We start from the raw sequence: 15,750 nt of genomic DNA, 5'->3' as shown, positions 1-15,750 counted from the left end.
TATTTATGTTCTTTATGTTCAATGTTGTTAAAAATAAAAAGTAAAAACAAAAGTTTAAATGAGTTTGTATTTTATTTCTGTGGTTTAAGGTAAGATAAGATAATCCTTTATTGATCCCACAACAGGGAAATTTGGGTTACTTTTTTTTACGTGTTTCAAATATTGGTAAAAGAGAAAATAAATGTTCTTGAAAAGTGAAATATTTGTTATCCTGGCATTAGTAGTACTGTGATTCTGTATGGTATCCATCCTTAGTTGAAACAAATATATTTTTCCAAAAACAAAATCTGGTTCAGTGTTCCTTAGGATGACATTTTCATACAGCATGATTATAAAACATTATTGCCTTAAAGTATGATTCACATTAAGAATTTTCCATCCTTCTATATATGGTAGTTGGAGTTGCAGACAACTTCATTACTGCTAAATAGCAGTTTTCAGTAATGTCACAGAAGATGCAGGATTTGCTTTAACATTTAAGTGGTGAAACTTCCTATAAGAGGACAGCTGTAGTGCTGTATTCTGACCATCATGTCATATTTAATTTGAAGTTTTTTAAAATTTTCAATACATTTTTTTAAATGGTCCTCAGTCGTCACGTTCAAATTTGTGTGAATTATGCACAATTATTTAAATTTGGTCCCCGTGAACCATATTAACTCTTTTTCCCCAGGGTCCCCAGTAAGAATGATCAGCACATTACTTCATCAATCCAGAGATTTAAAGACGTGTATGAGCTAACTGGGCAGTGGCCATTTTACCTCATTTTTGTATGCCTCCACAACCTGTAGAAAGGGTGGTCCCCACAAGTGATGATCAAAAACTTGGTCCCCATTCCAAATTATAACCAGTACATGTGGGTGTGTGTGTGTGTGTGTATACATGCATTATTATTATGTATTATCATTACATCAGTGGTTAATTTAGTCTCAAAAAAATAATGCCAATAATATCGTTTATCTGCAATAACTTGTAGGTCAATATACAGTATAGTCAAGCGAAATTTGGGATCGGCCCAGGCCTAAGTATATATACACTTCATACTGTCTTCAAAGTAGTGTTGTACCGGTACCAAAATATCGGTACCAAAATGTATTTCGATACTTTTCTAAATAAAGGGGACCACAAAAAATTGCATTATTGGCTTTATTTTAATAAACAATTGTACGGTACATTAAACATATGTTTCTTATTGAAGTTTGTCCTTAAATAAAATAGTGAACATACAAGACAACTTGTCTTTTAGTAGTAAGTAAACAAACAAAGGCTCCTAATTTAGCTGCTGACGTATGCAGTAACATATTGTGTCATTTTTCATTCTATTATTTTGTCAACATTATTAAAGGCCTACTGAAATGAATTTTTTTTATTTAAACGGGGATAGCAGATCCATTCTATGTGTCATACTTGATCATTTCGCGATATTGCCATATTTTTGCTGAAAGGATTTAGTATAGAACAACGACGATAAAGTTCGCAACTTTTGGTCGCTGATAAAAAAAAGCCTGGCCTATACCGGAAGTAGCGTGACGTCACAGGAGGAAGGATTCCTCACAATTCCCCGTTGTTTACAATGGAGCGAGAGAGATTCGGACCGAGAAAGCGACGATTACCCCATTAATTTGAGGGAGGATGAAAGATTTGTGGATGAGGAACGTTAGAGTGAAGGACTAGAGAGGCAGTGCAGGGCGTATCTTTTTTCGCTCTGACCATAACTTAGGTACAAGGTCTCATTGGATTCCACACACTCTCCTTTTTCTATTGTGGATCACGTATTTTTATTTTAAACCACCTCGGATACTAATTCCTCTTGAAAATGAGAGTCGAGAACGCGAAATGGACATTCACAGTGACTTTTATCCCTACGACAATACATCAGCGAAGCTCTTTAGCTACTGAGCTAACGTGAAAGCATCTGGCTCAAATGCAGATAGAAACAAAATAAATAAATCCCTGACTGGAAGGATAGACAGAAGATCAACAATACTATTAAACCATGGACATGTAACTACACGGTTAATAATTCTCAGACTGGGCTTAACAATGCTGTTGCTAACGACGCTGAAGCTAACTTAGCAACTTAGCAACCGGACCTCACAGAGCTATGATAAAAACATTAGCGCTCCACCTACGCCAACCAGCCCTCATCTGCTCATCAACACCCGTGCTCACCTGCGTTCCAGCGATCGACGGCGCGACGAAGGACTTCACCCGATCACAGATGCGGTAGGCGGCTAGCATCGGCTACCGCGTCTGCTATCCAAGTAAGTACTCCTTGTTGTGTTGCTACAGCCAGCCGCTAATACACCGATCCCACCTACAACTTTCTTCTTTGCAATCTCCATTGTTCATTAAACAAATTGCAAAAGATTCACCAACACAGATGTCCAGAATACTGTGGAATTGTTCGATGAAAACAGAGCAGTTTGTATGGTGACACATTGGGTACGAATACTTCCGTTGCCGTCGTGACGTCACGCGCATACGTCATCATACATAGACGTTTCCAACCGGAAGTTTAGCGGGAAATATAAAATTGCACTTTCTAAGTTAACCTGGCCGTATTGGCATGTGTTGCAATGTTAAGATTTCATCATTGATATATAAACTATCAGACTGCGTGGTCGGTAGTAGTGGCTTTCAGTAGGCCTTTAAGGACAAGTGGTAGAAAATGAATTATTAATCTACTTGTTCATTTACTGTTAATATCTGCTTATTTTCTGTTTCAACATGTTCTGTCTACACTTCTGTTAAATTGTAATAATCACTTATTCTTCTGTTGTTTGGATACTTTACATTAGTTTTGGATGATACCACAAATTTGGGTATCAATCCGATACCAAGTAGTTACAGGATCATACAGTGGTCATATTTAAAGTCATCATGTGTCCAGGGACGTATTTTCTGAGTTTATAAACGAAATATAAATAAAAAAATTAAAAAAAAGGACCGGTATTTTTTTAAAGGCGGTATCGTACCGAATATGATTAATTAGTATCGCGGTACTATACTAATACCGGTATACCGTACAACCCTACTTCAAAGTGTGCTTTTTTTTTTTTACTAAACTAGGGACTTTTGTTGAGGCTCGGACCAATTATTAACGTTTACATCGTTTCCCATGAGGAACTGACTTCACCATATGAACTTTTCAGTTTACGAACCATGTTCATGAATTTGTAAATGGAGGTTCCACTGCACTGCATGTGCACTTTGATTAAAAACTGCTGCACTTTATATACTTCTGCACTTTAAACGAAGCTGCTAAAATGCTGATTTGTAATTCACATACCCTCTATGTATTGTACTCGTATTTTCAACGTGTTTATCATTATGTAATTTTAATATTGTTGTGCATTTTCAATCCTGTGTAATTTTATTGTGGATGTTAGATGCACCATAAAAGGACTAGAGATGAAAATTAGCATGGTGCTAAATCTGGTGCAGCCATCTTCTTAATGTCACTGCACATTGTTCTTCAAATAAACAAATGCAAACAAACAAGCTCTTCTGTATGTTCGTTGTTGTGCAGTGTGTGTGTGTGCGTGTGTGTGTGTGTGTGACCTACCGCCTAGACAGAGAGAGCGCAGGCGGCCGTGTGCCAGCTGGACGTCGGCCGGCGACGGCAGCTCCTCTCCCAGCTCTACGACCACACACAAGGAGGAATGGCTCCCGAACAAGATGAGCTCCAGGTTCCTGCAGAACACACACGACCCCGCCCTCGGTCAACCTTTCGCTAACACACTAAACATGGTACTACGATGACTCTCCCAAGAAATGATCCGCATGATTCTCCCAGAGGACACTAAAAAGACACGAGCTAACTGAGAAGCGTCTGTGAAGTGAAATAATGACGTCTCCTTAGGTGGCGGACAGAAAAGGTGTGCACCTGATGTCGTCCTTCTCGTGGTAGATGTTGTTCTGGAAGCTGGACATTCGTAGGAGGTCGCTGCCCCTTGGGTGCCGCCAGCACCAACGCTGTGGGGGATAAAGTCATATTTTTTAGGACATCTTTTGCAGCACTTGTGTTGCGTCAAAACAGTGCCAAAATCTGGTGCATTAAAAAAAAAACCTCCTTGCCCGCGTGTGGATTCTATTTGCGTTTGCCCATGTCTAGGGTCGGCAACCCAACATGTTAAAAGAGCCATATCGGACCAAAAATACAAAAAACTAATCTGTCTGGAGCCGCAAAAAATTAAAACCTTAAATAAATGTTATAATGAAGGCAACGCATGATGTAAGTGTCTATATTAGTTACCGTATACTATCAAAATGACTGTGTGTCGCAAATCTTCGTTAATCTATTTATTCTACACATTTTTACAACATTGGAAAACATTAGCAAAACTTCTCAGAGGGTGAAATAACTCCGGGAAATGACCGGCTTAGAGTGGCCAAAGGTGTAGGTGTGTGTGTCCATGTTAAAGGAAACGGCAGGCTGTCTTCTTCTAATGGATTTATTACGATCTTTGCAAGGTAGGAACGTTTACTGTGGTCTGGAACAACCTGGCACACAAACAACTATCAGAAATGCAGCCAATATTACATACAGATAATGTGTCATGAGGCATGCAAATATAAATGAAGTCCACTGACAAATTAAATGAGCTCAAACATACCTACAAACAAGGCATCATGATTCTAGCCTAAATAGCATGTTAGCATGGATTAGATTGCAGTCATGCAGTGACCAAATATGTCTGATTAGCACTCCACACAAGTCAATAACATCAACAAAGTTCACCTTTGTGCATTCATGCACAGCATAAAACGTTTGGTGGACAAAACGAGACAAAGAAGGAGTGGCATAAAACACGTTTTCCTTTGGCAGCGTCGGAGAGAGTAATAAATGTAAACAAAACGGTGAGTTCAAGGACCGCCGAAATTAGTAGGACAAAACGGCACGCGCCAAATACTCTCATCATTGAAGCATGTTTAATATAAAGAGTAAGATTTCTAACAAGGGCAGCACGGTGGAACAGGGGTTAGTGCATATGCCTCACAATACGAAGGTCCTGAGTTCAATCCCGGGCTCGGGATCTTTCTGTGGGGAGTTTGCATGTTCTCCCCGTGACTGCGTGGGTTCCCTCCGGGTACTCCGGCTTCCTCCCACCTCCAAAGACATGCACCTGGGGATAGGTTGATTGGCAACACTAAATTGGCCCTAGTGTGTGAATGTGAGTGTGAATGTTGTCTGTCTATCTGTGTTGGCCCTGTGATGAGGTGGCGACTTGTCCAGGGTGTACCCCGCCCTCCGCCCGAATGCAGCTGAGATAGGCTCCAGCACCCCCCGCGACCCCGAAAGGGACACGCGGTAGAAAATAGATGGATGGAAGATTTCTAACAATTTAAAAGGTTTGTGTCATGTTTGTTCTCCTACAGAAACCATATTGAAACAAAAAATATATTTTCCCCCTCATCTTTTTCCATTTTCAAACATTTTTGAAAAAGCTCCAAGGAGCCACCGGCGCTAAATAGCAGGTTACTATTTGAGTAGGCACCGGGCCCCTCTGTAGTGGAAAAGTCGGGATCCAAGGTCAAAAACCTTAAGAACCTCCGCTTTAATAGGTAGTAGTGTAAAACATATAGAGTAGTACCCAATACCAATATGTTGGTACCGGTACAAAAATGTATTTCCATACTTTTCAAAATAAAGGGCACTACAAAAAATATCATTATTGGCTTTATTTGAACATATAATATTATGATACATGAAACATATGTTTCTTATTGCAATCAAGGAAGAATTTATGCATGAAATAAGATGTTGAACATACTAGACAACTTGTCTTTTAGTAGTAAGTAAGCAAACAAAGGCTCCTAATTAGTCTGCTGACATATGCAGTAACATATTGTGTCATTTATCATTCATGAATTATTAATTTACTTCTTCATTTACTGTTAATATCTGCTTACTTTCTGTTTTAACATGTTCTATTCTACACTTCTGTTAAAATGTAATAATCACTTATTCTTCTGTTGTTGGATACTTTACATAAACCTTGTTTAAAGTAGTTACAGGATCATACAGTGGTCATAATTAAAGTTCTCCTGTGTCCAGGGACATATTTCATGACTTTATAAACACTACAAAAATGACAAAAGATTTTGTGATAATACCAAATATCGATGTATTCATTGTAGTATCGACTACTTGGTATTGTTACAATCAATATTTGTAAAGATCCACCCATTTGTTTACATTCAGGAGCGCTTATAATCAATTAAGAATCATTACAAGTAAGAATTACGATTCATTCAAAAATAAAAAATGTTGACACCCCTACAAATGATTAATTTTAAATACTGAATACTGGTATCGTATGTGTATATATCCGTTGATTTAGTTCTGGTGTAGTTGTAAAAAAAAAAAAAAAAAAAGCAGACAATGTCAAATTTCGGCGCAGATAATTAGCCCGGCCAATGATCGATCTCTAACTTGCTTTGGTTCCTATGGGAAGAAAATTGTTGAAAAATCTGAGCATTTCTGCTGCATAAAATAATTTTCTGTCAGATAATGTCATAATCTGCGTTTCATTACCCCTAAATATCGCAATAAGAAACTGGTAATGGAAACACCCATATTTTGAAAAACCTCTCAAACATCGCTAAAACATCCATGTGCTCTCAAAGTGTTTTTTGAAACATTTCGATCTTGAAGTGTTTCGCAAAAGCATGATGGAAACACTTTTTTCGCATCACCGAAACACCGATCCAGCGGGGCACAGACGCAAGACAACTAGGTCAGACTAGTCTCCGTCTCGCTTCCAATCGGTTGGCCGGGGCGAGCGAAACTTGCGGCCGTGAGGACGTTGCCTTTGAGCAATCACCCTTCTATTCTTCTATTGACATCACGACGACAGCTAATCTAACTAGAAATTTCCCGCGGAAATTTTGATGGGCCTGCTATCTGTGCCCTGGACCTCTGGCCGGGGGTTGCCGGAAGCCGCCATACTTATTAGATGGTGCCGAGTGTCTGAATCCGTGAGTTTTAGGTGTAACTGTACAAAATGAGCCACAGAGCTATCCTAAAACAGTAGCATGTTTACATAAAAATGGTAACACTTAGCATGTGTGCTAACGATAGCATGATAACAGTCAGCATGTTTCAAATACCAAGTTATATGACTCAATGGTCTATGGCTGCGGAAATAGAAAAAAAAGTGTAAAATTTGATTAAAAAGTGGAGAAATGGCTGAGTTAGAGCGAGTAGAAAATTAAGAATTTTTGTGTTTTTTGGCGCCGACATCTAACTTTGGAGTCAATGAGAGATTTAGCTGACTTTCTTGGCTTTGAGGGCCACCAGAAGCCAAATGGGACACATGACCTCCATAAAAGTGATATTTTCTGAGAGAGGACACGTGTGTCAACGTTTTCACTGAAACACATGACATTGGCATAAAAGATGTGGCCGTGAGGAAAGGTCGTTCACCAAAAGAAAAGCTAATTTTCAGGGCTTCGACGCTCTAGTAAATTAAGAGTGTACGCCATCCGCTTTACTGGAGGAAGTCCGAAGGCGCTCGCCTCATTCCGATGGCCATCAATCCAAAACCAAACATTGGACGTCAAAACCTTTTAGCCAGGGTTAGAGTAGACAAGTGTGTGAACAAAATGAGATGTTAAGCACCGAGCTACGTGAAAGTATGGCTGAGCTACAAGAGGAGGTAATCCTGCAGGTTGTTGCGTTCTGCTGGCAATATCCGCCATTATAAAAGGTTGTGTATCTATTCAATTGGCCCATAGCTATTCGTTTTCGGAATAGCGTCGCAAGGGTAACAAGAAATGTTCCCAACTTAAAGTTCCGGTTGGCACGAACGAGACCTTTCCGACGGTATAACATATGTGGGGGTTCGTTGACCGGTTCGTCTCGTATTAAGCGTAAGAGAAATGTGCGAAACAAGAATAATTAAAGCTGCAAGCAGCGATGGACGGGACCGACTTTGAGGGCTCATAAAATCCAAACCGGAGCAGTAATTAAAACTCTTTCATCAACTTTTAATCAGAAGGGTTCATTCAATCCCTCTCCTGTGCTAATTTGAAGCCGACACGACAAACGCGCTCAGAGGAGATAATGTTTGAAAAAAGGTGACTGTTTTTACTCAACTTTTGTTTTGAAGGGGGAATTGCAAACTTCCTGTTGATTTTTGCTGGGGGTTGTCAATATATGAAATGTAGGTCTAAGTGAGACCTACATAGAGGTTTTTGTTTCATGTCTCTACGACATTCCTACTGGAAGTTACAGGCAGTTTTGTCTGTGTTTTCTTCCTAGGAGCAGTTTTTTCTGTGTTTTATTCCTAGGGTGCGCTAGAGCGCAATTTTGAGTTTTGGGGTTTGGTTTTTTGATTAGATTGCAATTTTCGCCAGTCCTGATGTGTGTGTCCAGTTTGGTGAGTTTTGAAGCATGTTAAAGGGGTCAAATTACAGCTCAAAGAGGCAAAGGTGACTGTTTTTACAAAACTTTTGTTTTGAAGGGGGAATTGCAAACTTCCTGTTGATTTTTGCTGAAGGATGTCAGTGTATGAAATCTAGGTCTAAGTGAGACCTACATAGAGGTTTTTGTTTCATGTCTCTACGACATTCCTACTGGAAGTTACAGGAAGTTTTGTCTGTGCTTTCTTCCTAGGGGGCGCTAGAGCGCAATTTTGAGTTTTGGGGTTTGGTTTTTTGATTAAATCGCAATGTTCGCCAGTCCTGATGTGTGTGTCAAATTTGGTGAGTTTTGAAGCATGTTAAGGGGGTCAAATTACAGCTCAAAGCTGCGGTATAATAATAAAGAAAGAATAAAACCTTACAAATACAATAGGGTCCTCTGTCCCAAAGGGACATTCGGTCCCTAATAATTGCAGAGGGCCATAATAATCTTCCTGAAAGTGGAGTCTCGCGGGGTGAGATTTTACGAGAATTACAGCTCATGCCGCAAAACACCCTTCAATGGAAACACCCGCAAGTCGCAAATGTACTTCGTCGAAATGATAGAAATATCGCTTTTATTTTGCGAAAAATAGCAATAGATTTCTTGCAGGGTTGTTACAGCAACTTTAAGACTCACAGGGATGCGTCCGTCGTTGAAGTGGGCGAAGCTTTTCTTCAGCTCGGTGTCTAGAACCTTCTGAGGAACCACGATAAACCTTGGCAGACTAAAGAAAAGACTTGCATTAGCGCTGTCAGTTTATTGACCAAAGTGGGCTCGTGGTCATAAACAAAGCGTGCAGTGGGGTGGTGCCGTACCTGGTGGACATCTCAAAGCGCTCGTTGACGGAACTGACTCTCCAGCCGCTGGCGCCGCACCGCTCCACCTCCTGTTCCAAGTCGGACGTCGACTCGTACCAGTTCATGTGGGCGTCCCGCCGCCGGTTGCTAAGAAACTGCTTCATCTCTGGAGGGGAAGGACACCCACGTGATAGCTTAAAATGGCAAAATTCACTACTGACTGTTGAATAGGAGAACTATGGGGTGTTGTTTCTAAATGACCCCTGTGTGATTATAACCATAGAACAGTGTTTTTCAACCACTGTACCACAGCACACTAGTGTGCCGTGGGAAATTATGCAACTTCATCTAATTCAGGGGTCACCAACCTTTTTGAAAGCAAGAGCTACTTCTTGGGTACTGATTAATGCGAAGGGCTACCAGTTTGATACACACTTAAATAAATTGCCAGAAATAGCCAATTTGCTCAATTTACCTTTAACTCTATGTTATTACTAATAATTAATGATATTTACACTTAATTGAACGGTTTAAAAGAGGAGAAAACACGAAAAAAAATGACAATTAAATTTTGAAACATAGTTTATCTTCCATTTCGACTCTTTAAAATTCAAAATTCAACCGAAAAAAAGAAGAGAAAAACTAGCTAACTCGAATCTTTTTGAAAAAATAAAAAAAATTATTTATGGAACATCATTACTAATTTTTCCTGATTAAGATTAATTTTAGAATTTTGATGACATGTTTTAAATAGGTTAAAATCTAATCGGCACTTTGTTAGAATATATAACAAATTGGACCAAGCTATATTTCTAACAAAGACAAATCATTATTTCTTCTAGATTTTCCAGAACAAACATTTTAAAAGAAATTCAAAAGACTTTGAAATAAGATTTAAATTTGATTCTACAGATTTTCTAAATTTGCCAGAATAATTTTTTGGAATTTTAATCATAATAAATTTGAAGAAATATTTCACAAATATTCTTCGTCGAAAAAACAGAAGCTAAAATTAAGAATTAAATTCAAATGTATTTATTCTTTACAATAAAAAAAATAAATTTACTTGAACATTGATTTCAATTGTCAGGAAAGAAGAGGAAGGAAATTAAAAGGTAAAAAGGTATATGTGTTTAAAAATCCTAAAATCATTTTAAGGTTGGATTTTTTCTCTAAAGTTGTCTTTCTGAAAGTTATAAGAAGCAAAGTAAAAAAATAAATGAATTTATTTAAACAAGTGAAGACCAAGTCTTTAAAATATTTTCTTGAATTTTCAAATTCTATTTGAGTTTTGTCTCTCTTAGAATAAAAAATGTCAGGCAAAGTGAGACCAGCTTGCTAGTAAATAAATAACATTTAAAAAATAGAGGCAGCTCACTGGTAAGTGCTGCTATTTGAGCTATTTTTAGAACAGGCCAGCGGGCTACTCATCTGGTCCTTACGGGCTACCTGGTGCCCGCGGGCACCGCGTTGGTGACCCCTGATCTAATTGGTCCAAAAAATATTTTTCGCAAATCAATAATTATAATCTGCAAATAATGTGCCGTTGCTTAGTGTCTGTGCTGTGTAAAACTCGGCAGGGTAACCGTGTAATACTCCATGTCAGTAGGTGGCAGCAGGTAGTTAATTGCTTTGTAAGAGTCGGAATGTGTCGGGTGAGACGAGAATGGTTTGTTGTGATTAGAGATGGCCGATAATATCGGGGATAAATGCTTTAAAATGTAATATCGAAAATTATCGGTTTCAACCTCCCGATTTTCCCGGGAGACTCCCGAATTTCAGTGCCCCATTCTCCCGATTTCCACCCGGACAACATTATTGGGGGCCTGCCTTAAAGGCACTGCCTTTAGCGTCCTCTACAACCTGTCGTCACGTCCGCTTTTCCTACATACAAACAGCGTGCCGGCCCAATCACATAATATATGCGGCTTTTACGTTTGTACACACACATAAGTGAATGCAAGGCATAATTGATCAACAGCCATGCAGGTCACACTGAGGGTAGCCGTATAAACAACTTTAACACTGTTACAAATATGCGCCACACTGTGAACCCACACCAAACAAGAATGACAAACACATTACGGGAGAACATCCGCACCGTAACACAACATAAACACAACAGAACAAATACCCAGAACCCCTTGCAGCACTAACTGTTCCGGGACGCTACAATATACACCCCCCGCTACCACCAAACCCCGCCCCCCACCCCCCATCTCCCGAATTCGGAGGTCTCAAGGTTGGCAAGTATGCTCTAGTATACTCTGGACTGAAGCTGTGTGCCTTCATTGTTTTTGTAGCTGTTGTTTTGAGGCATGTTTAAAAAAAATAAAAATAATAATGCACTTTGTGAAAGTCAAAGTATAGTATTTCCCATAGTTGTAATGGGTATCAGGATTATCTCAGGGAGAGCATGTCCCAAATTCCAAGCTGCTGTTTTGAGGCATGTTAAAAAAAGAATGCACTTTGTGACTTCAATAATAAATATGGCAGTGCCATGTTGGCACTTTTTTCCATAACTGGAGTTGAAGTTGTTGTCTTATTTTGGAAAACCGTGTTTTTGATTGATTGATTGAAACTTGTATTAGTAGATTGCACAGTACAGTACATATTCCGTAGAATTGACCACTAAATGGTAACACCCAAATTATTGTATTAACTTGTTTAAGCCATGGTCCACGTTAATCAATTCATGGTAAAGATACATTGTTTAATGCATCCAGCGGGCCATCACAACAAAATTAGGAAAAATAATGTGTTAATTCCACGACTGTATATATCGGTATCGGTTGGTATCGGAATCTGTAATTAAGAGTTGGACAATATCGGAATATCGGATATCGGCAAAAAAGCCATTATCGGACATCTCTAGTTGTGATACCAATATGCAGACGACAGTGGGAGGCAGCGTGCAGGTAAAAAGGTATGTAATGCTTACACCAAAAATTAACAAAAGGGAAAGGGAAAGGAAAAGGCGCTGGCTATGCAAAACGAAAGTAAAACCGAACTGGCTACAAAGTAAACAGACAGCAAAAACTTACGGCGTCCACAAAGTACATCCGTACATGACATGACAATCAACAATGTACATACAAAGAAGGATAGCAACAACGTAAATAGCCTTGCTTGTTAACACAAAGCAGGTGCGCGGAATAGCGCTCAAAGGAAGACATGAAACTGCTACAGGAAAACACCAAAAAAACAGGAAGGGCCACCAAAATAACAGCGCAAGACAAGAAGTAAAGCCCTACACACATGAAAACACCAACAAACTCAAAATAAGGCACGACGACCCGTTTTTTTACGTTTTCTGCTGGTGGTGTGCCTCCGGATTTTTTAATGAAAAAAATGTGCCTTGCCTCAAAAGAGGTTGAAAAACACTGCCATAGAAAGGCTAACAGAGCAGTGACCCCACACCGTGCACCCCGTGGCAGAGTTGAGCTGGGGGTCGTCTCATAAGCTATTTCAACAGTGGGGAGAGGGTTTGCATTATTTATCCTACAGCTGACAGTCACAGCCTTGCTAGCGTTATAGCATGGCTCACATTTCCTCAACTGGTCAAAACTTAATAGGAAGAGAGTTTGTTTTTGATTAAGACTATTCATTTAACCCAGGGGTCGGCAACCCTCAGCTCTTTTAGTGCCGCCCTAGTGGCTCCCTGGAGCTTTTTCTAAAATGTTTGAAAATGGAAAAATATATATATTTTGTTTGAATATGGATTCTGTAGGAGGACAAACATGACACAAACCTTCCTAATTGTTAAAAAGCCCACTGTGTTCATGCTTCACTGATGAGAGCACCGTTTTGTCCTACTAATTTCAGTATTCCGTGAACTCACCGTAGTTTGTTTATATTTACAACTTTCTCGGACGCTGCCACAGAAAGACGTGTTTTATGCTACTCCTTCTTTGTCTCATTTTGTCCACCAAACGTTTTATGCTGTGCTTGAATGCACAAAGGTGAGCTTTGTTGATGTTATTGACTTGTGTGGCGTGCTAATCAGGCATATTTGGTCAGTGCATGACTGCAAGCTAATCCATGCTGACATGCTATTTAGGCAAGCATCGTTATGCCTCGTTTGTAGGTATATTTGAGCTCATTTAATATCCTTTACTTATGTCCTCTGTGTTTCATTTGTTTATATTTGCATGTCTCTTGGCACATTATCTGTATGTAATATTGGCTGCATTTCTGATAGTTGTTTGTGTGCCATGTTGTTCCAGACCACAGCAAGCGTTACCCAGCTTGCAAAGATTGTAATAAATCCTTTAACTTGGACACACATCTATACCTTTGGCCATTCTAAGCCAGTCATTTCCAGAAGTTATATTACCCTCTGAGAAGTTTTACTTATGTTTTCCAATATTGTAGAATAAATTTTACATTTCAATGTTTCTATCAACAAAGATTTGCGTCAGCCTGCGACACACAGTCATTTTGATAGTAGGCTAACATAACTAAATATAGACACTTGCATCATGTGTTGCCTTCATTATAACACTTATATAAGGCGTTGAATTTTTTGCGGCTCCAGACACAAATTAGTTTTTTGTATTTTTGGTCCAATATGACATTTTCAACATTTTGGTTTGCCGACCCCTGGATTAGCACAATGTTTATTATTGTGCTTGTAGGCTGCGGTGGTACGTTGCGTATATTCGGTAACTTACCTACGCTACCAAGAGCAGCGTTCTGGAAAGACAAAACCGACCCTGGTTTGAGAGGCTGGTATGTTTTGGCGATGGTGTGCGTCATCTGAGGAGGGAAAAAACGACAGTCAGTTTTTGGGATGTATACCGAGCAATGGTATATTTTGGTACCGGTTCCGGTAAAATTCACGACCAATCATACTCTGATCTGTATTTTTTTAGATCCGGCTGACCATGGTAATCTCGACACACCCACACACTCATAAAAAGTCACGGGTAGGAACTGATAATCAATTTGAAATATTGACAAATAAGGAAGCAACACCACACAAAACAATATTGTCTCTTCGAATACACGCACATTAATGAGAGTTAAGTGGGTTTGACTTGAACGCGCTTTACTCAAGACCGCCGATACCGCGCTTCTTCAACAGTCTTCTAAGCCAAAATGAATCCTCTTAAAAAAATTAAGTAATATAATACTCCATAAAATATCCGCTGACAGGTCTGTAGGTCTCTCCATCGCGCCGTGTTTGTACATCTAAACACACCTTGCTTAAATGCACACCCACCCAACATGCTAATTGATTGTACAGATTTATATGATATATTTCAGCATAGGAGCCCATTGCTGGGGGGCGAGCGCCCCCTAGAGGGCCGCCGAAAATATGGGATTCTCAGCTGTGGTCCGTATGGGCCGCAGCGGGAATCAGTTGTAATACAGTTTTTCACCACTTGTGGCAGTATTGACAATATCAAACAAACAGAAGAAGTCTGGAGCTAAAGTCATAGAGAAGTTTCTTAAGCGCAAAAATTATGACTAACATGGTGAAGCTGTATTTTCATTTACGCTTTAATTTTATTTACAGTTTAATTAAGATCCTTATTTATACCAACTGCAGTGGGAAAGGGATTCATATGGCCCCATTTGTCGCGGTTTATCTGACAAATGAAACGTGACAAATTGGGGGGTGAACTATAGCCACCAGATGGCAGTAGAGTGTTAAATATCTTAAAATGTGTTTTGTGGCAACTCCAGCGTTCACCACAGTGTCAGTTGCTATGTAGAGTGGTGCTATCCATCATTTTCAGAGTTGCAAAAATGATGAACCCCTCCCCCGTGGCCCACCTTCCTCTCACGCAAGATCCACCCAGGAATGTGGCCATATGAATCCCTTCCCTACTGTACATCATACACTAGCGATAAAAATACTGATAAATACCTGTATCAATAGATAATATAGACATTGGTATCGATAAAACCCCAACAATATTTATGCTTGGTCAGCTTTGCTCAAAAGCCTTGAAAACAAAGCCAAGCACCTCACACACTGCACCTGTGTCGGACTCAAGCAAGATGGACGCCGCTCACCTCTATGACCTGTGGATCAGGGGTCAGGCGGTCAAACAAGAAGCAGACAACTCGCAAGTCGCGGCAGTAGAGAACCAGCTCCTCTGGGGTGAACTTGAGCGAGGAGTTTGGCGTCACCAGCTTGGTCCTGTTGGGACCAACTACAACACAAAGAACACAATATTTCACTCGCAAATTGTTCATGATGCCCCGTTGTACTTAGATGGATTAATTTTTAAAGTTTAATACAGCTACATTAAAGTACAATTAATTCATTTTCACCAATAATCCACCTATTCAAAATCCTATTTTGACTGAAGCACATTCAATTATTGTAGGATTGATAAAAAAAACAAAAAACAAAAATTATATATACTGTATATATATATATATATATATATATATATATATATATATATATATATATATATATATATATATATATATATATATATATATATATATATATATACATGTACATACATACATGCATACATACACACACATATATATATATACATAAATATATATATATAC

At 39.2% G+C, this 15,750-nt stretch overlaps 1 protein-coding gene across 2 annotated transcripts in view; it reads right to left on the bottom strand.

Annotated features, from left to right (window-relative positions):
* Positions 1-15,750, bottom strand: part of mtmr11 (myotubularin related protein 11) — an 89,661-nt gene that overhangs the window by 19,478 nt on the left and 54,433 nt on the right. For both annotated transcript variants that reach the window (XM_062028717.1, XM_062028718.1), the window contains exons 5-10: positions 15,235-15,374; positions 13,884-13,968; positions 9,229-9,376; positions 9,050-9,137; positions 3,890-3,978; positions 3,569-3,696 (exon numbers count right to left, since the gene is read on the bottom strand). In XM_062028717.1, coding sequence (XP_061884701.1) covers positions 3,569-3,696; positions 3,890-3,978; positions 9,050-9,137; positions 9,229-9,376; positions 13,884-13,968; positions 15,235-15,374 — 678 coding nt within the window. The remainder of the gene's footprint in view (positions 1-3,568; positions 3,697-3,889; positions 3,979-9,049; positions 9,138-9,228; positions 9,377-13,883; positions 13,969-15,234; positions 15,375-15,750) is intronic.

This window comes from Entelurus aequoreus, linkage group LG20 (genome assembly GCF_033978785.1).
Source record: "Entelurus aequoreus isolate RoL-2023_Sb linkage group LG20, RoL_Eaeq_v1.1, whole genome shotgun sequence".
Lineage (NCBI taxonomy): Eukaryota > Metazoa > Chordata > Actinopteri > Syngnathiformes > Syngnathidae > Entelurus > Entelurus aequoreus.
This window is presented reverse-complemented; position numbering and strand designations above follow the sequence as displayed.